The 27,727-nt window shown below is 27.6% G+C and overlaps 1 protein-coding gene across 3 annotated transcripts; it reads right to left on the minus strand.

The window, feature by feature from the left end:
• Window positions 1–286: 286 nt before the first annotated feature.
• On the minus strand, window positions 287–26,879 carry LOC127282228 (uncharacterized). 3 transcript variants are annotated; one of them, XM_051306394.1, is made up of 2 exons: window positions 26,559–26,879; window positions 287–3,118 (listed from the first exon to the last, which is right to left on the minus strand). In XM_051306394.1, the coding sequence occupies exons 1-2, from the start codon at window positions 26,603–26,605 to the stop codon at window positions 2,482–2,484; spliced, it is 684 nt and encodes a 227-aa protein (XP_051162351.1). In that variant the 5' UTR covers window positions 26,606–26,879; the 3' UTR covers window positions 287–2,481. The 3 variants fall into 3 exon arrangements, with proteins under 3 accessions (XP_051162351.1, XP_051162349.1, XP_051162348.1); XM_051306392.1 differs by lacking the exon at window positions 26,559–26,879 and adding an exon at window positions 10,582–10,709; XM_051306391.1 differs by lacking the exon at window positions 26,559–26,879 and adding an exon at window positions 9,575–9,889.
• Window positions 26,880–27,727: the final 848 nt, after the last annotated feature.

Genomic DNA, 27,727 nt, shown 5'->3' on the forward strand with positions numbered 1-27,727 from the left:
TTCTATGAAATTTTAAGAAATTACTTTTAAACACAATGATTATTTTGAATGTATGCATGCGCATTCAACGGTTTTCATAACCATGGAGAAAATTGGTGCACTTGGTATAAACTAAGTTAATATTTTTGAAATAGTTGCTCGTTAATTTATTAAATTAAAAAATATTTAATTTAAGACAAATTATTATATTATTAATATAATAAAACTTGATTTAAACATAAGTTAATTGTAATGAACTAGAGGTTTGTAGTTAAAAAATTCTAAGGGATTAATAATTACACCAGAATATTGTAAAATGCAATTGCAAATTTATTTTCAAAGTTTTTGTCGTACATAATAGTACAAAAAAATTTATTTTTCTAATGAAGTTTTAAAGTATATTAACGAAACATTTTAATTAATTGAAAAATGAGTAGAAATAAAAATTTTGTCATTTTTTGAATCGCATATATACCACGATGAATACATAATTTTATAATCATTTTGGCTTTTTGATAAAGTTATATATGATAAACAAATGTATAGTCAACAGTGGTAAATTTTCTTTTTTTCTTTCTCTTTTCATTTTTCACAAATGAAGACAATATCACCTTTCTAAAAACTATAATAGACTGACAATTGATTCTTAATAATAATAATAATTTTTAAGAGTTACTCGCATTTTTCTAGGCAAAAAATTGTGAGAAAACATCTTTTTTTTAAAAAAAAAAATAAACTAGGAATTTCGCGTCATTGCTTTTGCGGAATGCTATATACGATTCTACATTTTTTTAATGGCTAAGAAAAAAAACAAAAATAAAAAAAGAATTTTAATCCAAAGAAACAAAAAATAAGGATAAAATTTTAATGGAAAAAGAAAGTGAAAAAACTGAAATAATATAGAAACAAATAAGAAATTGAATAAAATAATGAAAACAAGAATTTGAATAGATAAAAAAGAAGACGAAATAAAAGAAAAATCGCCATAAAAGAGAAAAAAAATACACGATCGTTTGCGTGCATTTTTTTTTACACTTGGGATTAAAATTTTTGGCACGAGACTTACAATGTGATTTTTTATAATCGAAAAATGTAAATAGTACAAAGTGCTTTATGGACTGCAAAAGCAAATCAAATCAAAGTGATGCGTGCGCAAAAAAAAAACTTCTGAAATTTTACTATACGAATTGACACGCAATCGTGAGCCAATTTACAACTATATACGATTTACATTACGCGATCTTATTTACAAATTATATACAGAGTGAAACAAGGTGTGAGTTACTCTCCATGCAAAGCACAATAATAATATTCTTTGCCGTAAATAATTTGCTCAATGCAGCCTTTCTCATTTTTTTCTTAATTTTTTTTTTTTTTTTTTTTTTTTTTTCTTTGAAAAAAATTCTTCTGAAAAATTCAATATACCAAACCAATTTTTTTACAATTAAAAAAGAAATTACCATTTTTTTTTCATTTTTCTTACATTTACTTAAAATAGAATTGCATTTTTCAGAGGTATTTTTTTAATTAAAAAAAAAAAAAAAAATTGTTGAAGAAACTTAAACTTGCGACGTGCATACAACGCAAGTTTTCGATTCCCTTTTTTTTTCTTTTTGTTTTGTTTAATATAAATAGAATCGTTTAAACATAGGGAGTAATAAAAAATAAATAGACGTGAAACCTAACTCTATATACAATATCGATCCTAATTACCGAACCAGTCGTCTAGCGATACGAAAAATGCGTTTTTTTTTTTCTAAAGTCGATAAACATTGAGCAAAACACTAGTTATGTATTTCGATTAATCTTTTTCTCAAATGGAAAACTTATTTCCTTATATCGAACAAAAAAAATGATTTTTTATTATTTCTCTTATAAGTTCTTTTTTATTTCGCTGAACTGAGCCGTTAAAAATTGCGATAAACTTTTATTACATTTTGTATCTATAAAATTTTAGGAGAAAACTAACAAAATTAAAACGTTAAGTAAAAAACAATATAAAAATGACTAGGAAAATTTACATTAATAAAATAGAATTTTTTTTTCGACCCAGTTTCACAAATTAATAAATTAAAACCATCGTCGTGACATATTTTTCCTTAAATTTTTTCGTCTCGATAATATACATTAAATTATTTTCTTTTACTCAGAAAATTTTTTCACGAAAATTTCTCAGTACATTTTATATCAAAAGTGTTAAATTTTTTTTTGTTTTTTTTTTTTTTTTTGTTTCATGCATGTCAACATTTTTTAAATTCGGTAGGTTTTGATTTTTAAAAATTTTTTTGATCATTTTGGAGAAAAGGTAAACAGAATTTTAGAAAATGGGAACATTTTTCTTTTTTGAAATAGATTCAATTTTCGAGGAGAAAAAAGATCGAAATTCTAATGATTTAGAATGGTCCAAGAAAAATGTTTTGTTGAGAAAAAGAGTAGAACGAGATAAATCGAGATTGTGGTAAAGAAGGATCGACAGTGAGATGAATAGTATAAATTGAGATATCAGACTTGTCCCCCAACATCCGCCTGATATCGAAGAGTTAGATATTCAGCAGCTTCGGTCATACGAGCGATACTACGATGAAGACCACGTAAATGACGTCTAAAATTTTCAGCAGCTATTGTTGCCATTCTATCGCCATATTCCTCAGTTTCAAGACCCGAATCATTTTCAATGCCAGCATCCGATTCAGAATCCGATGAACTTGAAACCATTGATGATGCACTTTGTACACTTTGCATTGATGTTGTACTAGGACAACGTGCATGACCCAAACGTACGCTACTTGTATCCGATTGACTTTTGACTCTTTGTTGTTGATTGTCATCACGTTCAAGATCAACTTGCGATTTGAGACTCTCTTGCGACCAAAGAAGTTCCACTTTCATTTTATTGACAATATTATAAAGTCGATAAAGATCAGTGTTGGCCATTGTGTCCTTGATGTTTGATCCACGTTTGCCCTTTTCGCAAACAATGTCCGTGGAATCGCCCACAACCAAGTCCAATAATCGACTTGGAACGAGAATTGTATCCTCCATTTCGTTCACCGTTCGTACAAATTTTTCCATGCTATTTAAAATACTGGCGTTACTGAATTCTGGCTCCTCGTGCCTTGCAATCTTCCGCAAGCTGGTTCTGAAAATTAAAAAAAAAAAAAATTTATTAGTTTATTTTTAACAAACATTTTATTTATACAATGGGATTAGGTTAAAAATTTATCAGAATTATTTTTAATTAAAGTACAGAAAATGGGAATAATTTTTTTTTTTTTAATTAATTTATAATGAGAAACTGAAAATATATAAAAATTTAATTTGCCAAAAAGTAAGCGATTTTCTTTTGGAAAAAAAAATTTCTCATTGAATTAACATAACTCGCGAGACAAAACAAAAGAAAATAAACGTTAATGACATTCGATTTTCCTTTCAATTTAAAAGGCATAAATTAGCCTAATTATTCTTTCATTTTTTTTTTTTTTTTTGTTTATCTGAAATGTGAATTCAATCGAGTTTCGGAATTTTAAATACTAATTTTTTTCGACCTAAATTCTTAACCTCAAGTTTATGCGTAATCTAATATATGCGATTTACTTTACTTAATATTTACTCCTGCTTGGATTTTAATGCTCTAATTTTTTTTTGTAATAATAATAATTATAATTTTTATTATTATTTATTCATTTTAAAAATATAATATTAATTCATAAATTTATATTTTTATTTAAAAAAAGGGGGAAAAAATTTTCCTGTACTAATTAAAGTAGTATATGATAAAAAGTTGCAATTTTTTTTTTTTAACTTGTTTATATGTAACAAAATTATAACAAAACTTGAAATATAAAACTCTATATGTTGCTTATTATGAGGGCAATAGCATTTAATGACTTTTTTGCGTTACTTAATATTTTATATAAATAAATTTAAATATTTTAAAAATTACAAAAAAAGAAACAAGTATATTAAAAAAAAATTATTTTATTATTATTTTTTTCTTAACTAATTTGCGTCGTTATGTTATATATGAAATGCAATAAAAAAAAAAAAACAATTTATGTTTAATATTTGCATAGGTTATGACCAGAGGCAATAATTAATAAAAGATTTTTATAAATCTTGTCTGAAATTTGACTTTAATGAATTTTCATACTTTTCCTTTAAAAATATTAAATTTATGCATTTTGAAAATTGCAAATAAAAAATATAATAATAAGTTTACATAATTAAAATTATATATGAAAAATTAATTAATATAAAAATAAATTTAAAAAAAAATTTCAAAGTTTTTCAATAAAACAATTAAAAAAGTAAAGTAAATGGAATAAAATTTTGAGCTGCTAGGAAAAATTGGACATGATTAAAAATACAAATTCTATACAATTGACGCACGATTTAATATTTAATTCTGGGACAACAATCAATTGTTAATTTATGTCTGTAACGCATGTATAATAACGTTTTGAAAGACATCAAAAGTCCCGTGGAAAGAAAGATACGTCATTGTATAAAAAAAAAATACCACATAATTTGCAAAAGTTAAACTATTCAAAGAAGTTTGCACATTATTGACAAATTGACTTTTCTAGAACGACTTTGGTGTGAAAAAGAGAAAAAAAAAAAATTGAAAAAAATGTAATTTCGTTGAATATATAATTAGACAAAGATAAAATTTGAATTTCAAAGTTATTTTTTCAAACCTTATAAATATACAATTGTTTTTAATTCTCAAATATTATTTAATAAAACTTGATACAGTTTGCTTTTTTTTATAAAGAAAAATTATTATTATATTTATAATAATTACAGGATAAAAAATAAATAATAATCTAACTTTTTTAGACTCAAAAATAATTATTTATTATTAAAAAAATATATTTTTATTTATTTTTCTTTCTTATTTATTTTTTTTTTATTAAAATACACTTTGTATAGGTATTTATTTCCTAAATTGTCATTTAAAAAAAAAAAAAAAAAAAGATGTTAAATATTTTCCTTGTGTCTGAAGATGATGAATATTTTAACCCCTTTTGTATAATTAACGATATTGTATGTAAATATTTAAAAATGAATGTGTGAATGAATGAATGCAGAAACAATTGCGTACGTTAATGATAATACGTTGAATTTTTACGTAATTTAATTTAATTCGAAAACACGAGGGTTGTAGACCTTTGACCATTATATTTACACTTCTCTATTAACGGAATCAATTTTATTGTTTGTCAAAAGAGAAATATATCTTTTTGCATTTTTAAGGCCATTGACGTAAAAAAGAAAAACGTATTTGAAAAATTTACATATATCTTTTTTTTTTTTTTTTTGCTATTCACATTTCAATTACATTATTTTCATATTCAGAAAAATTTTAATCAAAATTCAAATTCTTCAAGTATTTTCAAATTTTTTTTTTTAAATTCAATATTTTCGATTGGTTTATTATTAATCAACTGACGCAGAATCAATGAACACGTGCTCGGATTATTTTAAATCCATCCTTTCTTTAATTATTGAACTTTGATATCCAAATATTGATCTCAAGTGGACCTTGATCGATTTCCTGTTTTTTTTTTTTTTTTTAATGTATCTTTTTATGGCGGCCTTCTTTTTTATTACTATTTAATTAATTTTTAAATATATTTATTTAATTTATTATAATTATTTTTAAAAAATGTTTTTTTTTCTCTATCGTCACTCACATGTTGACAGTTATAATCGATTTAGACAATTAACGGAATTCTCAAGTTTAAAAAGAGTTTAAAAAATAAAAAAATAAACCTAAAAAATGCGTTTTTCTATTTAATTCCTGTAATTACGTTTAAACGTAACGCACATAATGCACTAAATACAAATTTCTCTGAAATAGTATTTATTTAAATTACAGAAATATAAAAGTAATTTAATTCTGGGATTTCATATAATACATATATGTGTAGAAGGTTAATATACCCGAGCACATTAATGACTATGTGGACTGAAAGTTATCGTTAGACAACTTTCTTACATCAGCGAGCGTAATAGATTCTTTTTATACACATTATACCGTGCATATAGTTCCCCCTCCCCCCCTCCTAATGTTTTGCAAAGAAAAATTAAAATATTTTCGAAAATTGAAATATCCTTTTTGCTTGCATTAAAATCACATTTCAAAACATAAAAAAATGTTTGTAATTAAAAAAAAAAAAATTATATAACTACATAAAAAAAATTAGAAAATTTTTTTTTTATTAAAAAATAAAATTATACTGTTTTTCACGTAAGAAATAAAAAAAAATAACAGAAATAGCGTATAATGGATAACAATAAAAGATCAATTAATTTTTCTTAAACGATTGGCAGTGGACAAAAAAATTCTCATAAATATTTAATTTTCCGTCGAATTTGAAGATAAATTTTATTTACAAGTTTTTCTAACGGTAAACATAAATTAGTGTTAAATTTTATTTTTAAAGGAACAAAAAAAAAAAGACATGTTATAAATTTTCAAATGACAGGCAAGCATATTAATAAATTAATGCATCGTATGATTGAAAAAAAAGCTTATAAATTTCAAGATAATTTTGTATATACATATACAATTTAAGATAATAATTTTTCCGTGATTGTAAATGTAAATGATTTTTTTTTTCATCACACACATTCATTAGATTCTTATTTATTAGATCGTTAAAAAAAGATTCTCGAAAATTTTGATTTTTCTAACGGAAAATAAAATCTAATTTACATAATGCAGTAAAAAATAATTATTTATTTCTAATTTAACAAATAATTATATACATCAAATAATTAGAATAATCTTTTATTTTAAAATAATTATAATACGTGAATATTTTATGAATAAAATTTGAATTTAAATATAAAGTTACAAATTCTTATAGAATTTGAATGTAACTTTTTTTTTTTTGTGAAACTTTTAAATATTTCTGAAAATAAGAGGAGAAAAATGGCAGAGTTATAAGGTTCATTACTGAGTGTGTGTGTGTGATTACGAAATAGGATTATTCAATTTTCCAAGCAACTCGCACATTCTCGCGTCGCAACAGTTGTTGATATAAGCAGAGTCGACTTTTTAATTTTTATTTCACCTCGAATGTATATATTGTAAAATTTTTTAAATTATTTTACCATAAAAGAAATTTTATTTTTTCTCTTAAGTTTATGATATTAACAAAGTTTTTTATTTTATTATTTTGTTTCAAAGAAAAATTATTTGTTTAAAATAAATATATTTTAATGGTTAATTAAAATTGAAAAAATATTTTGATAAAATTTCTTGTAATTTGGTAGTTTTTTAGCTTTTGTTATTCTAAATTAAAAAATTTAAATGGCAAAACTCAAAAAAAATGATAAATATTTTTATTTATTTATAACAATAATAATTTTAATAATATTTAAATAATATTATTATTATTATTATAAAATTCGCTACAAATTATAATCAATAATAGTTACAAATAACGATAATTCTATAATCAAACACTGAAATTAAAAGAGAAAAAAATTTCGAGAAATATTTTTTTTATTTCGTTATAGTAAAAATAATCAAAAAAATATCGAATTTAATGCGTAGAAAGAACGAGTTTTCTTTTTATTGTGCAATTTTGGGTTATAGGAGAAAGGTTGATTTGCAACTTATATTGAATCATCTTGGGAATTCCGTTCAAAATCCAAAGAATTCAAATTTTTCGTAATAATAAATATGTATGAATATATAAATAGTTATAAATTAAAGTACATTATTATTTTATTTTGATATTGGTTTGAAAAAATTTTAATATATAGCAGTTGGCAATAAGAATACAAAAATTTGATGAATGACGAGTCATTTTTTCACAAGACTAGAAAAAAAAATTTTTTTTTTTATAACATAATATTAATAATTGAAGATATATGGTAAAATTTTTTGTTTATATTTTATGGACACGCTCTGTTTAAATGATTAAAAGACTTTGTTCAGTCAAAGAATAATTAACATTTGAACCGATAAGACGTAAAGAAACATAAATTAATTTTAACAATACTCATTGTTATAATTTTTTATTAACATCATCATATTATTTTTATTATTTTACTTATTATAACTAATATTATTATTATTTATAAAATAATGTAACAAAATATTTTTAAAAATTATTAAATAATAATTAATAATAATAATAATAATAATAATAATAATATATTAATAATAATAATATTTTTTATTATTATAAATATTATTATCATGGTGATTAATATTATTAAATTTCAACAAAGATAAAAAAAGATTTTCCAATCTTCTGAGGTAAACACTTAATTTGTCAAGCGATCTATTATTATATTTGTTAGATATTTATTTTTATCGATTATTATTTTGTAAAATCAACCTTTATTCCTTGGGATTTTTTATTGATAGATTGTTAGAGAACAAAAATAAAAAAAAAATCTCATAAGCCAAATCTTTCTATCACGTGTATAATTCGTGTATCAATAAATAAGCCGCACACGTGTCTTCCTAACTTTACTGATTTCATTGAAGAACATTCTTGTGCGTACAATCAGCATAGAAATTAATTCATTCTTCCACACTTAAATTTTTTTTTCACATAATCAAAACAAATAAGTTTTATTTTAATTTAGAAAAAAAAAATTTCAACAAATTATTGTTTTTTTTTTTTTTTTTTTTTTTTTTTTAACTAACTTTATATACAATTTGAAATGAAGATGAATTAATTTTAAAAATTGACTGTACCGAGAGAACGTACTTAATGTTTTTAAAACGATTGAGAAGAGTGCTCTCGAGTCAATGACATCAGCAGTTGTGAGAGATCAAATTAAGAGCAACTTTTTCTTTTGTAACATATTTTTAAAAAATTTTTCTTTGTACATTTTAAGGAATTAAATGCAAATTTTAAATTAATATACTAAATTATTAATATAAAAAAGAAACTAAAATCAATTATAAAAATAAATTAATTTTTTTAGTGAAAAATAAATTTTACAATTTTAATTAATTCTTTCTTTTTTACTGTTAATAATAATTAGTTAAATATTAATTTTTATTTAATTATTTCTTGTAATTTTTATATTTAATATTTAAATTTGATTTTTAATAAATATTTATTTGTTAATAATCAAATTTTTTTTCAATGTTATAAATTTTAATATAAAATTTTAGTAATACTGCAAAAAAGTAATAAAAAAAAGAAACTGTGTTGAAACAAAATAGAGTTCTCTTAACGAGAGACAGGATAGAGATCAATTAACGACCCCTTCTGATCAATTACTATCCCTGTATTGGTTGAAATTAATTTTACGAGGGAAAATTACACTTTAAATTTCTTTGGCATTAAAAAAATAATAGCAGGGGAATAGAAAATATAATATTAATACAATTTCTTTTTTCATTATTATAAATAATAATATAAAATAATGAAATAAATTGTTATTTTTTTTTTTGACATAAGGAGGTAAAAATGCTTTATGCACACCTTGATTCCAAGGTAGTGTGGAAATTTTAATTAGTTTCGCTAAAAATGATCGTTGCCATTAACATTCGAAAATTGCCTACAGTTGATTATTCAAAGAAATATAATTTAAAATTAAAAAAAAAAAAACTCACAAGAAGCCATTCGTTGACACACAATTAACGAGTAGATGAGGCAATTCCATTTTTTTCTTTCTCCCCGAAGAATTACTCATCGTAAATACTTTTATCTTTCTTTTATTTAAAAAAAAATAATAATAATAATAATTTAAACTTTAAAATATTTTCAAGAAAATATTTTAAAAAAATTATTTATTAATCAAATATTGAAATTTAAAACAAAAAATTCGAATCCAATAAATTTAAATTTTAATAAATAAAAAGACAATCACGGGAGGATAAATTGATTGACTATATATCGATTTAAATTGGACTCTATCACTTCCTCTCGTTATAATGTTCAGTTTCACTGTCAGGTCAGAGAGTTACTGTCGGTCTTTAAATGAAGGCCTCTTACTTTATTGTGGTCATTTCCCTCATCAATTGCTAATGAGACATTAATTTTTACATTATTATTCAGTTTATAATACTATTCAAAAAAAAATAAATAAAAATAAACAACATAAAAATGACGTAGAAATTTTGTAATTTCTTTCTTTTTCTAATCAGTCCATTTTAATTTGGAAAATTTTCCTTAGCAACGGTAATATTATTATTACTATTTAGTAACAAAAAATTTCAACAGGGAAAAAAAAATCGTTTAAATGTGGTTAGAAAAAGGGAAATTATACGAATTCGTAGTGTACGCCCGTGGTGATGAGTGTTACGCTACCGACTTACGAGCGTTAGGGTCGCGCGTTCAATTCCCGGCGCGTGGGATTTTTTTCTGTCCGATATATTTATAATTCTTAAAGGTTGCAATGAGTATAGATAAAATAAATAAATAATAATAATAATATTAATAATTATAATAATAATTTGTTGTTTTTTCCTCAAAACGTCACTTGATAGCATTCAGGACTTGTTTGAAATCGATTCGTGACGTTGGTTCGAGCGCGCGAGGGAGATTTGGCGACCAACTTTATGTCGTGTCTAGGTCACTTGAGTACAACATTCTCGAAAGTATATCGAGGAGTACTCACACGCAAGACCTGAAGCAATCGACCACTTTGGTTTGCAAGTCCTCTTCGCTATAATATTCCATGTAGGGAACCACACGATGCGCCAAAGTGAAAATGTATTTGTTGGTCTTTTATTACATTGCCAATACAAACTCACGAGATTATTGCAAATCTGCAAAAAAAAAAAAAAAAAATTCTTCTAACCCTTTTTTTCTTTTCTCTTGCGAAAAAACAAAGAAAAAATTCATAGCTTGCAAAAAATTACACAAATTTGGCTAAATAATGTTTGACTCGAATTTTTGATAAATAGGAATTCGGTTAGTAGTTAATTCTGTATTAAAAAATTCGATTAAATAAAAATTAAAATAAAAATTAATTCTATATTAAAAAATTTGGTGAAATAAATATTCTGCTAAATGTTAATTCTGTATTAAAAAATTCGGTCAAATGAAAATTGGGTTAAATAAAAATTCAGCGTTATAAAAATTTGATGTACGGAGAAATTCAAACTAATGATAAATTTAAAGCATATATATATGGGGCATTCTTTCTCAACGGAAGAATTGCTCCCCCCAAAAATGGTTTGGACGAAAAGAGTTCAGTTAGGTCTCAAATTTTAGGTATTTACGTCTATTTTGAAAAGCAAAGTGGCACTTTTTAAAATTCAAGATGGCGGATCTAATATGGCGGAAAATTAAAATAAAAATAGATTAAATTCACTTAAAATTTGTTACTCGCGAGTTTTTTGGGTCGCTGAATATGAATCTGAAGTCAATTTTGTTCCAGCAAGTCAGGATTTTTTCCTAACCTCAAAAAACATGTCGGATTTAATACAAGAAGCAAATTTTTTTAAATAATCTCGAATTTGCTTAAACCATGTTACTCAGGGGTTTTTGGGGTCGCTGATTTCGAATCTAGAGTCAAATTTTTAAAATTCAAAATGTCGGATCCAATATGGAGAACGAGTTTTTTAAAAAATGGTGAATTTTTAAAAAACTTGATATATAGGGGTTTTAGGGTCACTAATTACGAATCTGAAGATAGATTTTTGAAAATTCAAAATGGCGGATCCAATATAGCGGACGAGAATTTAAAAAACTTGAATTTTTATGAAACTTTTAGTATCTGACGGTTTTTGAGTCGCTAATTATAAATCTGATGTTAGATTTTCAACATTTGAAAAGGTAGATCGTCATGAGAAGCATATTGGCTCTTTTAAAAATTAAAGATGGTGTATCTAATATTGCAGAAATTTAAAAAATTTGCCTATATATGTTTGAAACTGGTCATTTGGGGGTAATAATAATAGACGTAATAATCACGAGTTTAGTGGTAATAGAACAAATTCTGCTAGCTTGAGGAAAAAAAACGCTAAGGGTAGTCATTTTTACTATAGGGCCTATAACATTGTAGGAAATTAAAATTTCATCAAAATTTTTTTTCTGTTGGTAGTTTACAAACAAAAAGAATTATCTTGAAGTTGTGAAAGATGTTTAGGCAAAGACTATATTAAAGCTAGTAATCAATTACCCAACATAAATACGGGGACTTTATACAAACAATAAAATTGGTAGCATGTCTACCAAATGAAACATTATTTTTCACGGAGGATTCTAAAGAAACCAATTACAAAAATTACAAAATGCACGAATATGAAAAAGAAAAGCCACCAAGTTTCATAAGAATCCAATAGTTTTTAAAAAACTCGTTCTCCATATTGGATCCGCCATTTTGAATTTTAAAAATCTGACTCTAGATTCGAAATCAGCGACCCCAAAAACCCCTGAGTAACAGGGTTTAAGCAAATTTGAGATTATTTAAAAAAATTTGCTTGTTGTATTAAATCCGACATGTTTTTTGAGGTTAGGAAAAAATCCTGACTTGCTGGAACAAAATTGACTTCAGATTCATATTCAGCGACCCAAAAAACTCGCGAGTAACAAATTTTAAGTGAATTTAATCTATTTTTATTTTAATTTTCCGCCATATTAGATCCGCCATCTTGAATTTTAAAAAGTGCCACTTTGCTTTTCAAAATAGACGTAAATACCTAAAATTTGAGACCTAACTGAACTCTTTTCGCCCAAACCATTTTTGGGGGGAGCAATTCTCCCGTTGAGAAAGAATGCCCCATATATATATATATATTTAAAACTGACCACTCATGAAAAAATCGAGAAAAATCCCGTGAGATTCATAAGATCAGATCGAAAAATGCCGAGTCATGTTATGGAAATATGTATATAGATCTACTGTTTGAAACTGGATTCCAATAAAACGTTGCCATATATAAGAGGGGGAATTTTTAAAGGAAAGATTTTTCATGAGTACCGTACGAATGGTTGTTCTTCAACTTTTAGGAATTCCTTTGCTTTACAGTCAAGTGCCCCAGGCTCCTCCTTTCTCATCACGTGTTCATATACATTCACAAGTATAAGCAAGTTTCTGAAAGTTTTGGTATTTAAAGAAGCAAATAAATCGAGAAATGGACTTTGGACCAGGAACAAATAATTCTTCTGATATTGACAAAAGAATATGATGACTTTGAATTAATGACACAAATTGACGAAGAATACGGGATTTATGGTTTTTTTTTTTTTTTTTTCATTACTTTTTTGCCAATAATTGCAAAGTCATTTGCAATTAAATGAATTAATAGAAAAATCTCTAAAGATGAAAAAACAAAAGCTTAATGACCACAAAAGATTGTTAATGATAAAAAAAATATAAGAAAACTTAATAAAAAATCCATTTTTTTTTTATTTTGATGATTAAAATATGTTTACGATCAATAAATATTTTAGTTCAGAGAGAAAATATACAAATTTATGTGTGATACTTTTTATTGCAAGGAAATTAAAAGAAAAAGTTCAATTAATGTCTAACGAATGCAGAAATGAGGAGGCAATTGAAAAAAAAGAAGGAATATGAAATTTAAGTTAAATTAATAACGGAAATAGAATAAGCAAAACTAGGTGCGACTTTCTTTAAAGATAAGTGTAGAGTCATAATTTTTCAAATTAGAAGGAAAATAGCCATGATATTTGAATTATGTTTTTTTTTGTGTGTATGTGTGTATATTTATCTGTGGCTTTGTTGCAAAAAGGAATTTCTTGCGCGACGTTCCATTTTCTTCATTAAGTATGCTCGTCACGAAATGTAATTATGTTAACATCCTCACAAGGTTAAATCATGTCTATACGATATTTGATTGCATTCTTGCTCTCGAAATCGAATTCAAACTCACTTTGACTATTCTTTTTTTTTCTCCTTTCATTTCCAATTTGTTCTAGAAAATTTTAACTATTTCATTTTTTTTTGTCGCTATTTATTTAGTTCAACAAACTTACATTTTTACGTACATTTAAATTTTTGTTTTTTTCTCCTGTTTTTTGAGAATTTATTTTTTTAATTTTGCTTATTATATTTTATTTTCATTACTCTTTTTTATTATTTTATTAATTATTATTATTATATAATTATTTATTGTACTATATTTATATTATTTATTAACATATACAACTTTTAGTAATTATAAAGTTTCAACAGAAAAAAATCCCAAAGCGTCGGTGATGGGAATGTTTGAGTACGCCAGAAAATAAAACACAGCACTACCGGTTTACGTACATTTATTATAAACGGTAAAAGATACAAATATGAGATTGATTTTGTAGAACAAAAATAAAAACAGCTATGAGAGCCAAAACGCGAAGCGAACGTTCTAGTGAGAGTCTCTACACACAATAAAAAAAAGATGGCTTCGCCATGAATGACCAAAGTGACCTCTATATAAGAAAAGATGACTCGATAACTAGAATGAAACAATTGGAGGGAAAATAGATAAATTTGAATAGTCAATTTATTTTCCTAACACTCCCCCTCGAGTCATATTCCGTCACTTTCATGAAAAATAAAAACGTGATTAGAAAACACCGCACATCCCACTGAGTTTTAAACACTTTTGATGTTTGATTCTCGGCAAGCTTTTCGTTAGAAAATCTGCTGTCATTCGATCCGTTGACACGTGTTGTAAAATGATAGTTCCATTTTCTACGACCTCCCGAACGAAGTGGTGCTTTATATCGATGTGCTTGCTGCGACCATGGAACACTGGGTTCTCAGCAAGCTTGATGGCACCCATATTGTCGCAGAACATTGTCATTGAATGAAAATCCTTGAAGCTCGATTCATCCAAAAATTTCGACAAATATAATGCCTCCTTGGCACCCTCTGCTAGAGACATATATTCAGCCTCTGTCGAACTTAAAGCCACGGTTCGTTGTTTTCTCGAGTCCCAAGATACAGGTGAGCCAGCAAGCAGAAACACGAATCCCGACTGTGATCTTCTGTTCAATTCGCAGCTTCCCCAGTCCGAGTCGACGTAGCCCACGAGAGGGCTAGGGTCCGGGCCGTAAACGAGTCCGACATCCATTGATCCCTTCAGATATCTAAGAACACGTTTAGCCGCTCTCCAGTGAACTTCCGTTGAACAATTGTTAAATTGTCCCAAACATGATGCAGCAAAGCAAATGTCGGGTCTCGTTGTCATGGCCAGATACGTGAGACAACCGACCAATTCACGGTAAGGAAATGTTGATTCCTCTTTTTCAGGTTCAGTGGTTTCTCGAGACAGCTTGACGTTGACGTCCAAGGGTGTGCTGACCGCGTTGCACTCCATCATTCCAAATCGTTTTAAACAATCCAAGATGTATCCCCCTTGAGTTAGTTTGATAGAATCACCTTCACGAGCAAACTCGATCCCGAGACAATAGTCGACTTCACCTAAATTTTTAATCTCGAAATGACGGAGAAGTTCCTTTTCTACTAGTTCAATTGTTCGCAAACTCTTCGACGACACTAGTATATCGTCCACGTAGACGGTGATGATCGCCATTTCCTCCCCCTCTCCGAAATAATACACGCAAGGATCAGCCTTTGATGGGACAGCTCCAAGGTTCGTCAAGACTTCATTCAAGCGTTTGTTCCAACTTCGACCTGCTTGGCGGAGTCCATAGATCGCTTTCTGCAACTTACATACTTTATCTCCAGACTGTATATCTTCAATCATACTTTGTACCTTCTTTTTGATTGAAGCCTTGCAGTTGGAATCCTCGATAATTCGTAGCAAGTTGATCAGATCCTTCGGAGGTTCCATATAGATTTCCTCGTCGAGGAGGCCATTCAGGTAAGCAGCTGTGACGTCGAGTTGCCTGATGTTCATTCGTTCACGCGCGGCCAAAGCAACTGTCAACCGAACCGAGCTCAACCGAGCGACGGGAGCAAAAGTTTCCCCGAAATGAACTCCGGGTTGTTGTCCAAAACCCTGCGCCACCAAACGAGCCTTGCGTCGATCAACACTTCCATCCGCGCTGTACTTATTTCGAAGTATCATTCTGCTTCCTAGAATTTTTACGTTGGTCGGACGATCGACCATCTTCCAAGTATCATTAGCAACGATACACATGATCTCTTCTGACATTGCTAATCGCCATTCATTTGATTCAGGGGATGACATAGCTTGTTTCATCGGAATTTCAGCGAGACAGATGTAGGGGTCGTCCTCTTCGATATCAGCGTTGTTGCCAGCCGGATGATACTCGAGTCGTGGTCTTCCTGGTTGACCAGTTCTGATTTTTCTGGGTCTTCCTCGTCCTCGTCCTCTATCATGTCCTTCATGTGGGATCACGTGTTCATCAAAATCATTTAGATTTTCAGGATCATTCAGGATTTCCTGCTCCTCGGTTAGATTTCTCGGTGCAGTGATTTCAACGTCGATACGATCCACGCGATTCTTGAAGAAACTGTCATCCGTCGATGAATCTTCAATCGTATCTGGAAACGCGTCAACAAAATTTTTCACCTGTTCTGTGGCACTTTCGAAAAATTTCACGTCTCTTGATAAAATCACTCTCCTTTCTTCAGGAATCCAGATTCGATATCCTTTCGTCTCGTCAGAGTATCCCACGAAGTGTCCGGATTTACATCGATCGTCGAACTTCCCGGGGTTTTCTCCTCTGTTCAGGATCAGGACTTGACAGCCAAACTCGCGAAAATGTTTTACATCTGGTATTTGTCCCTTCCACACTTCATAGGGAGTTTTTCCATTTAGGGACTTTGAGGGGCAACGGTTCCGGATGTAGTTAGCCGTGTTGACGGCTTCGCCCCACAAGGTAGGGGGTAACCCCGATTGAATAATGAGACAGCGGGCCATTTCGACGATGGTCCTATTTCGTCTCTCAGAAATCCCGTTTTGTTCCGGGTTATACGGAACTGAAGTTCGACGTAATATTCCGCGATCTTTCAGAAAAGAATTCGTTGTCTCGTTAATATATTCTCGCCCGTTATCCGACTGGAAGCATTTCACCTTCTTTCCGGTTTGAGTTTCAAAAAGGTTGATCACTTCTTTCGTCGCGGCAAAAACTTCGTCTTTCGACCTGAGGAACCGAATTTCTCCCCATCTCGAGTGATCATCGATGAACTGTACAAAGTATTTCGATCTCCCCAACGATTCAACGCGCATTGGCCCGCACACGTCACTGTGGACCAAGTCGAGAATGCCCGTTTCCCTGTTCGATTTCTTAGGGAATGGATTCCTGGTCATTTTTCCTCGAACACAAACTGAACAATCGCTTTGATTCAACGAGGGAACACTTTCTAGACCACAAACTCTGTTTTCATACTTTGCACAGGACAAGTCTTTAAAATTCAAGTGTCCGAACCGACGATGCCAAATCATACTCGACGTTTTCTCAGTGGCTGCGCGATTCGTTTCTTCACTTTCGACGGGTTTATCGATATTTTCTTGTACGTAGTAAAGTCCATTCGATCGTTCGGCAGTCAACTTCAAGTTTCCTTCGGGGTCAAAAACGGAAGCACCATTTTTATTAAACCGAACTTCATAACCGCGGTCGGTTATTTTTCCCACTGACAGCAAATTTGTACGGAGGTCAGGAACACATAGAACACTTTCTAAGGAAATGGTTTTGTTTTCGTTTTCCACGCGCGTTTCGAAAACAATGTCACCTTCCGATACAATTTCAGTAAATGCATGACTCGCGAGGTTAAGTTTGTCGTTCCTAACTCGCGTAATTTTCGAAAAATCATTTTGATCAGCACAAAAATGTGAACTTGCTCCACTATCCAAGCACCATTTTCCTGCAGGAAATTTGGAAACAGCCAACGAAGCTTCTACAGCACAAAAAGTAGTGACACTGTTTGCATACGATTGACCTTTAGATTTTTCAGGGCAATTTTTCGCTTTGTGGCCAAATTTCTTGCACTTATGACACCTAAACTTGAATTTAGTATTCGCGTTCGAATTTAAATTATTTCCGGTTTCATAATTTTTCTTATTCGACGTGTTAACATTCTGTTTATTTGTAAACATGGCACTAGTGGTTCCTTGTGTGTTGCGCTGTCTAGCGTCGCTTTCTTCAATTATCTTCACTCGCAATGTATCCGGTGTCGGTAATGTGTCTCGCGACTCTACCGCACATCGGAAATTCTCGAACGAACTCGGCAAACTATACAGGAGCATAATTGAAATTAATTCCGGGTCTACGTTCACGTTCATTTCCGAAAGTTTATCAGCGGTATCGAAGAAAAACCTAAGATGATCGCGGATGTCCGAACCCGGCTGCATTCTATTCAATATTAGATTTTTGAATAGAGTCGCCTTTCTCGCCGGACCACTCGATGCATAAATTCCCTCGAGCTTTTGCCACACTTCACGGGACGTGGTGCATCCCTTCACCTGCTTTAATTCAGTGGCACCGATTGATAAGATAATATCCGAACGAGCTTTAGCATCGTTCTTATCCCAGGTCTTCGCAGCCGCTGCAGATTCCTCGTTGTTCGGAATGATCTCTGGCTTCACCGATTCGCCATTAACGTATTGCCAAGAGTCATTCTTAATTAACAGCGCTTCCATGTGCATACGCCATGTGTCGAAATTTTCTTTATTAAGAGCCTCGATTCGCGCTATTGCCGACAAACTCATTTTTGTTCGTTTTGAAAAAAAAAAAAAAAAACACTACTTTTAATACACCGAATAATTTCAATAAAAGTCGCGACCAAACCGACGCTTCACGGCACGTGTATTACTCGTTACGAAAACTCTGGGCCCATAACCTGATGGGAATGTTTGAGTACGCCAGAAAATAAAACACAGCACTACCGGTTTACGTACATTTATTATAAACGGTAAAAGATACAAATATGAGATTGATTTTGTAGAACAAAAATAAAAACAGCTATGAGAGCCAAAACGCGAAGCGAACGTTCTAGTGAGAGTCTCTACACACAATAAAAAAAAGATGGCTTCGCCATGAATGACCAAAGTGACCTCTATATAAGAAAAGATGACTCGATAACTAGAATGAAACAATTGGAGGGAAAATAGATAAATTTGAATAGTCAATTTATTTTCCTAACAGTCGGGATTTGAACGCGTGACCCTAACGCTCGTAAGTCGATAGCCTATCACTCATGACCACGGACGCAACACTACGAGTTTGTACAATTTTCCTTTTTCTAACTAAATAAAAACGGTTTTTTAAAAATTATTTTTTATTATAACTATAATTAAACTATGCCAATCAGCAAACTGCAGTTAAATAGTGCAATAAAAAAATAAAAATTTAATTATATCTAATAAAATGCCAATCACAAAGTCAGTGAAACTTGGAATTATAATAAATGAGTATCGCGGCAAGGAATTATTATGTAAATGACAAGTCTCGTTGTAACGTACAAATTAGTAAAACACTAAAAAGAAAATATATACAAGGAGGTCGTCTGCCTTTAAAGAAAATCTTTCGAAATTTTTACCTGGCCTAAAAGGCCAAAGACTATTTTGTATAAAAGACAAAATTACCTTTTTACTTTCGACGAAAAATGTAGAATCGTTTTTCAAAACCGGTTTTTGTCCCTACCCCCCCCCCCTGCTAATATGGATTTTCGACGCGTAATTTAAATTAGAATTTCTCTTCAGGTTATTTCAATGAAAAATTATTATTTTTTACATATATATATATATCGTAATTGTGTATAAGAGAAAGATCTACTGAAAGAATTATTATGAAGAAAATTGAAAGTTACATGACTATAAGTGCGCAATTTATGTTCCGCGATGAAAGTTGATGAATTTCTATTATGGGAAAAACTACCCTTGTAATTTTTTTTTTTTACATTTTATTATTAGATGTATTTAAATGCACATAATCGACTCTGTGTGGTCGTCGTACTTTTTTGCATCTCAGGGCTTCCCTTCGGGTCATTCGCTCGATGAAGTGTGTCATACTCGATAGACCTTATTTTTTTTTTATTTTTTACTAAAATTTTTGCAAAACTTTTCTCTATATTACTATATAATAATAATAACAATATTAATATATATTGTTATTAATATTAATAATAATGATAATTATTTATTATTATAATTTTTTTTTTTTTTTTTTTTTGAAAATAAATGTGCGAATATGTTAAAAATTTATTGTTGCTGATAAATAGAAAATAAAAAAAAAAAAATTGAAAAAGAAAAAAAACATATGAAAAATGGAACTTTATTGCGAAAACGTAATATGTAAATTAGACTTTGGAAACAAATGTGGACTTTGGAGCTTTCCCTTTGACTATTAAGGCAATCAAAAAGATTGCGTCTGTGTTTATAATGTTCATTTTAAGACGTAAAATACAAAAGAACTTTAAGGCTAACTTGGAAACATAATATATCTATCTATACGCTTTCTATCTCTTCCATTCTAAAAGTCTAAAAAAATCAAACACCTTTCTCTCCTCTTCTGAAAAATTATTTAATGACCTTGAATTTTTTAATATATAAACAAAAATTTTCAGTAAAAAAAAAAATATATATATATTCTTTTTCAAGGATTCACGCATATTATTGTGACCTTCATTTATATGTAATTTTTTCAAGAGCAAACTCCAACTTCTTTATTTAAAGCATTTTTATCCCCTTTTTTATATTCTCATTTCCAGTTTTAAGTTCAAAGACTTATATATCTCGTGTGTGGATGGAATTTTTCCCTGTAATCTACAACAAGTCTCGTTTTTATTGATATAACATATATATTATTATTATTATTATTATTATTATTATTATTATTATTATTATTATTATTATTAATACTTATTAAAATATTTTCACAATAATAATTATTAATTTTTTTAATTTAACACTTTTTAAATTTTTAAATCAAATAAAATATATTATTTTGCAACAAATAAATACATATTTATTTGGCTCTGAGATAAATCTTGCTTTTTAAAACTACGAATATAAATTGTTTATTAACAGCAATAAAAAAAATAATGGTAAAAAATAATTTTGCTAATTATTTGAGAAACTTTCATAAATTTTGTTAAACGAGTTTAAGAAAAGATCATCTTCTATTACAAATGAGATTTGGGCCGCGCGTAATCTGGGCCAAATACAAAAAAAGAATAATGTGAAAGGATCTGTAATTTCTCTCTCTCTCTCTCTGTATATATGTACATCATTTTTTGGTTCGTGTCCTCTTGACTTAGAGAATGCGTCTAATTTTCTTCACTACAAAGTAGCACAAATGTTTAATCTTCAACCTTATTAAAGGAAAATAAACTCTCGATATCTTGTCTAGACACGATATTAAATTAATCATTAGTGACAATTTTTTTTTTCTTTTTGATATTAACTAACTTGCGGAAATTGTAATAATTCAATATATATATATATATATTAGAGAAAGAAAGAGACAGCTGTTCAAACTGTTGAATTAATCATGAAGTGATAATTCACTTTTTTAATGTTAATTATTTCGCGATTCAATTATTTTAATTATATTTCTGTTGTAAGCTTTGATTATAACATACATATATATATATATATATATATATATATATATATATATATATATATATATATATATGAAACTATAAACTTTCACTCGCGTCTCAATTTGTCTCATTTACGATATAGTTAGTTGTTTTTTTTTCTTATTTTTGTTTCAATTAAGATTTTTTTTTTGCAATTTGAAATTTTGTATTATTTAAAATTAAGCAATTTTTCTTTTAATGATTAGTATAACTTGAGTAAAATTGTATTTGCAATCATAAACGATCTACAACTGACGGTAGTTATTTTCTGTCTCTGCAACTGAAAGTTTTATTCGTTTATTATAATTAAAATGGATGGTAATTTTTCTTAATAACAGTTATAGCTGACGGTAATTTTCGTTTATGATAATTGCAACTGACTGTAGCTTTTGTAACTGTCAGTAATCAGCTTTTGTTAACAACTGACGGTAAATATTTGTAAAAAGTACATTTAATTTAAAGTAGTTTTTGTTTATGACAACTACAATTGACGGTTGTTTTCGTAACTGAATTCATGATATAACAACTGAACGGTATTTTTATAAGCAATTAAAACCGAAGGTAGATTTTACAACTGACGGTAGATTTTTTTTATAGTAGTTACATCTGCCGGTAATTTTTGTATTTTGTAATTAAAACCGAGGGTAACTTTTGTCCTTAGTACAACTGACGGTAGTTTTTGTTGCTTGTAATTGAATCATGGGTAAATTTTGTCAATTTTAGTTACTGACGACAGTAATTTTTTAAAGTACTTACAACTGCCGGTAATTTTTATAATTTGTAATTAAAACCGATGGTAACTTTTGTTCTTGGTACAACTGACGGTAGTTTTTATTGTTTGTAATTGAAATGAAGACAAAATTAACCAGTGGAAATTACAACTGCCGGTAATTTATATAATTTGTAATTAAAACCGAGTGTAATTTTTGTTCTTGGTACAACTGACGGTAGTTTTTATTGTTTGTAATTGAAATGAAGACAATATTAACCAGTGGAAATTACAACTGACGGTAGTTTTTATAGTAGTTACAACTGCCGGTAATTTTTATAATTTGTAATTAAAACCGATGGTAATTTTTGTTCTTGGTACAACTGACGGTAGTTTTTATTTTTTGTAATTGATATGAAGACAAAATTAACCAGTGGAAATCACAACTGACGGTATTTTTTATGATAGACACAACTGACGGTAGTTTTTGTTATTTATAATTGAACCGAGGGTAAATTTACCATTCGAAATTACTATTGACGGTAATTTTTATGATAGACACAACTGACGGTAGTTATTGTTATTTATAATTGAACCGAGGGTAAATTTTATCAGTAGAAATTACAACTGACGGTAGTTTTTATAGTAGTTACAACTGCCGGTAGTTTTTATAATAGTTACAACTAACGGTAGATTTTGTTATTTATAATTGAACACGAGGGTAAATTTACCATTTGAAATTACTACTGACGGTAATTTTTATGATAGACACAACTGACGGTAGTTATTGTTATTTATAATTGAACCGAGGGTAAATTTTATCAGTAGAAATCACAATTGACGGTAGTTTTTATTGTAGTTACAACTGCTGGTAATTTTTATATTGTGTAATTATAACAGAGGGTAATTTTTGTTCTTGATAAAAATGACGATAGTTTTTATTGTTTACAATTGAACCGAGTGAAAGTTATTTAGTTGTACAATTACAACTGACGGTAAAATATTTTTCATGCTAATTTTTTAGCACTAAAAAACAAAATATTCGCTTTTTAAAAATTCGAACTCGCAGATAACCATAAATATTACATAAATTGATATGCCTTTTTTAATATTACATCAGAATGATCGATATTTAAAATTGAATGTCATCGAAAACTCCATCTGATATTTAATAAATAAATAAATAAAGCTACTGATCTGAATCTAATCGATAAAAATTATTAAATATAGAAGAAAACAATTGCATTCTACTTCAAGAAAAATTCATGAACGTATAACACTGACCCATAATCGCAATAGTGACTTTCGATCAAGAAATATTACTGATTAGGAAATGAGAAGTGATTGTGTGTGTGTGCAATCTAAAAGTAAATTTCACGCCACGCGTTGCAATCTCTGTTTATATATGAACATGCTTATAATAATTCAAATCAGTTAGGAGTAAAGACATTATCCAAGTGCAGTATTTAAACTATTTTTTTTTTGTTTTTTAAACTTTAAAAATATTTTTGCGTTACTATCATTTTTTTTTCTTTTTTTAGTGATTGTTAATAAATATTTGTCCTTCAATATGTAGTCCTCTTATATACTTTAAGTTAGTGCGAGTAATAAAATATAAGTGGACAGGAAAATAGACGCAAAAAACCGGAATTTTAAATGGTATTATCAATTTCAAGAAGTTGACTGATAATTCAACTTCAAGTATCCTTAAACTACTGTTAATTTTTTATATAAGTTTTATAATTAATTTTTAATATTATTTATTTAATGCATAAATACAAATAAATTTAAAGAAAAAAAATAATAATAATTAATAATTTCTTATTTGAAAAAAAATATATTTGTCCCGTGTGAAAAAGAAAAAAAATGTCATTTAATCAAAAAATTTCTTTTTACGTCCCGATATTAATTTATTCATTTTAAACGAGTCAAGTAATAGGTGTTTTATAATTTCAGAAGTATAACTCTGAATTCAATTTCAGATTCTTTTACATCATAAGAGAAATCGAAAGCCACTATTTTCTTAGATCCGAGATGATATAAACGGAACAACATCAGCTCTGTGTGTGAGTCAGGCATCAAAAATTCATTCCAACCTTTTGCAAAAGATTACAAAAAAAAAAAAAAATAATAAAAATAAATAATTAATATGTTCAATGTACGTCAAAAAATTTTCTACAAAGAATGTGTTATAATTTAAAAATCAACATGACAATGCAACTGTTTGATAATATTTATCAGCTCATGAGAATTATTTATATACAGTATAATATGTATTATGTTGCCAAAGATTATTAGAAATTGACTTCATGGAAATTATTCATTGACACGCGATTTCTATTTTGAGAACATTCTCTCATTTTTGAATGTATATGATTCAATACTTAAATACAAATTTTATAGAATTTTTCTTTTTCTGTTTAATAGTCAAAATAAATATTTTATTAAAATTTAATTTTTAAAAGAGGAACAATAAAAAATTTTAAACAAAAAACAATTTATGTTTAGAAGAGAATTTTGTTTAAACAATTGTAACAATGATTTATTAATTTTTGTAAATTTAAAAAATTTCAGCATTATTTTTGTTTGTTTAAAAATTACATAAATTAATTGTAACAAAGGTAAATTATAAATATAAAATAATTACAACTGATAATAATAAAAATATTAATATGCAGTAATTTTCCTCAATGCTAGTTACAATGGACTAAACTTTAAAAAAACAATTTTTTAAATATTTTTTTCAATTTTTAAAATAACAAAACTATTATTGGAAAAATTTTTCCTCGTTAAAAATTATAGTTTAATAAAAACTTCTTTAATTAAAGTTATAATGTAATATGATAATAATTATATATATATATATATATGAGATATTAATTAATACGACAAAGCATGAGGGTGGAGGATATTTTAAAAAAAAGTCAACGCCCTTGACTCTGAAAGCTCTCTATACAAAATTAATTTTAAATTTTATGCACTTTATGAATTTTTTGTTCATTGAAGTGAATGGAATTTTTTTTTTAATTTCAATTGAAATATATTAAATACTTTTTTTGCAACTGTGAAGACAAAAAAAAATTAAGTATACTCATTAGCATAGTGAACTAAGTACATTTAATAATGAATATTTAAGAATATATTTCACTTGAAATATATTCATTTTCAATAATGGATATATAATATAGAATTTTGTGAAATAATTTTTCTTTACAACTTGAAACTAATATTCAAAAAAAAAAAAAAAAAGTTATTTAGGAATTTATCTTAATCCTTCGGGGATAGTATATTATTATATTCACTAATCTTTTCAATGCTTTATGGCAGACGACCGCTGCACATGTTCATTTCTTTTTCCTGCTGAGAAAGATATTTTTCCTTGGAATTTTAATTACATTGTTCCGAGTGAAAAAATTCTATCTTTCTTATTTAATAAACAAATTTTTTTTTTTATTTAAAAAATGTTTTAATATTTTTAAATTGAATTTTTATTTTTTTTTTAATTAATATCAATGTAAACAATAGTAAAATAATAATAATTATTATTTTCGTAATTAATTTGTTTAAAATGTAAACAATAAAACAATTCTGGACTTATTTATTTAAAGTAACTAAAAAATTAACTTAATTATTAGTTATAATTTAATAATAATTATAATTATTAATTTATAACTAATAATTAAGTTAATTTTTTAGTTACTTTAAATAAATAAGTCTAGAATTATTTTATTGTTTACATTTTAAACAAATTAATTACGAAAATAATAAACAAATAACAAAAATGGGTAAATAAACAAAGAAAAGAAAAATTCCAACAATTTTTGTTTTACGTATAAACAAAACGAAACGGTAAATAAAATACTAAATAGGGTTGCATAATTGGATGCCACAGAAATCGACCTAAAAAATACGTCCCTGATGTTTGAACACATACACATATAATCGAGTACAGACAAAACTGTCACTCGATAATTAACAAATTCCCAGAGAACACAAAACTTTCTATTTGAATCATAAATAAATCTCCATTTTCATCTCCAGGTCAATAAAACAGGACCCAAAAACAAATTTTCATGATAAAATAAAATTTTTATTTATGACAATTTAAGGGACGCCGCCTATTTTAACTATATATTATAAAACCTTGTGCAATTTTCGTCTATATCAAAAATTAAACAAGGATCAATTTTTACAAAAACAAATAATATTAATAAAAAATAATAATAAAAAAAAAAATTATCACAGAAGACCAAGAATTTGAAGTTCATTATGAGAATGATTTTAAATTCCTGACGACGCCCTAATTTTTGGAATAATATAACCTCAAAAAAAAAAAAAAAAATGGAGTACATTGAACAACATTATTAATATTTTGGGGTGTGAAAAATAATGACATTTGAAAATCATTACTAACCTGTTATTTTCCACATTGTTAGTTGACAAATCTCCTCCGTAACTCATTTTGTTTGACTAGGTAGTGATTTTAGTGAAAAAAAAATTTTCCCTTTGACAAAACACGAGATGCACTTACACACTTTTATTCTTACACAAAAGCACAATTTTTATTTTAAAAATGATATAAAAAAAAGGAGACGAATTCAATAAATACGGACTATTATTATTATTTTGTTTGTTTAAATGATGATGATGATATGAACATGTACGAACGGACAGTCGGGCATGGACTATCTCACGATCGTAGTTGCGTGGAAAGGTGACGTTGTGAAGTGAGCATCGTTTATATGAATCATGGCGGGGGGAGCAATGAATTAGTTGAAAGGAAGGGGGAAAGGGGAAGTTTATTTTCACCCGCTTTTTTGACCCCTTCAAATGTTGTACGTTGATGTTTCTAATCAAAAATTTTGATTAATTTTTTTGTAAAACAATTTTTTTTTAACTTGACTTTTAAAATTTGCAAAAACCGTGTATCATTTCGATTATTACTTTTTTATTCTTGAAAATGATTTGTTGAAATAAAAGAAAGAGGGGTTGGGGGGGTGTGAGAGGGGGTTAAAAAGCGCGAACATTCGAATCACAGGTCACGTGACATTCAATGAATTAATACAACAAATTTCAAATGTTTCCGGAAATGCCAGAGTCCCTACCCATAGAAGGTCATCACTTGTTATTGAAAACAAAAGAATAATTGATTGTTTATTCTTAACTTTTGTTAAACATTTTTATAAATTTATTTATTTTTCTTCTATTTTTCCCCACAATTTTTACTATCTAATAAATTATTATTTATAATAATAATAATATTAATAAATAATTAGAGACTATAAAAAACAGTAAACAATATAATAAAAAATAATAATTGTAAAAAATAAATAATTTACATATATAATATAATAATATATTATTTATAATAATATAATAATAAATTATTATATAATATATCAATAATAAATGTAAATTGCAAAAATTATTGTTGAGAAATAATTAATAATAAATAAATTTAAAAAAAAAAATAATAAAAATTAAAATAAATAATATTAAATTTACACATTTCACTAGTACACTTGTACTGAATAATTTCTTTTTTACATAAAAGTGGAGGGGGAAGTCATTATTAGTGGAAGT

The sequence above is a fragment of the Leptopilina boulardi genome, unplaced genomic scaffold (genome assembly GCF_019393585.1).
Source record: "Leptopilina boulardi isolate dan_hultmark-lab unplaced genomic scaffold, ZJU_Lbou_2.1 LbouV2_291, whole genome shotgun sequence".
In the NCBI taxonomy this organism is placed as follows: domain Eukaryota; kingdom Metazoa; phylum Arthropoda; class Insecta; order Hymenoptera; family Figitidae; genus Leptopilina; species Leptopilina boulardi.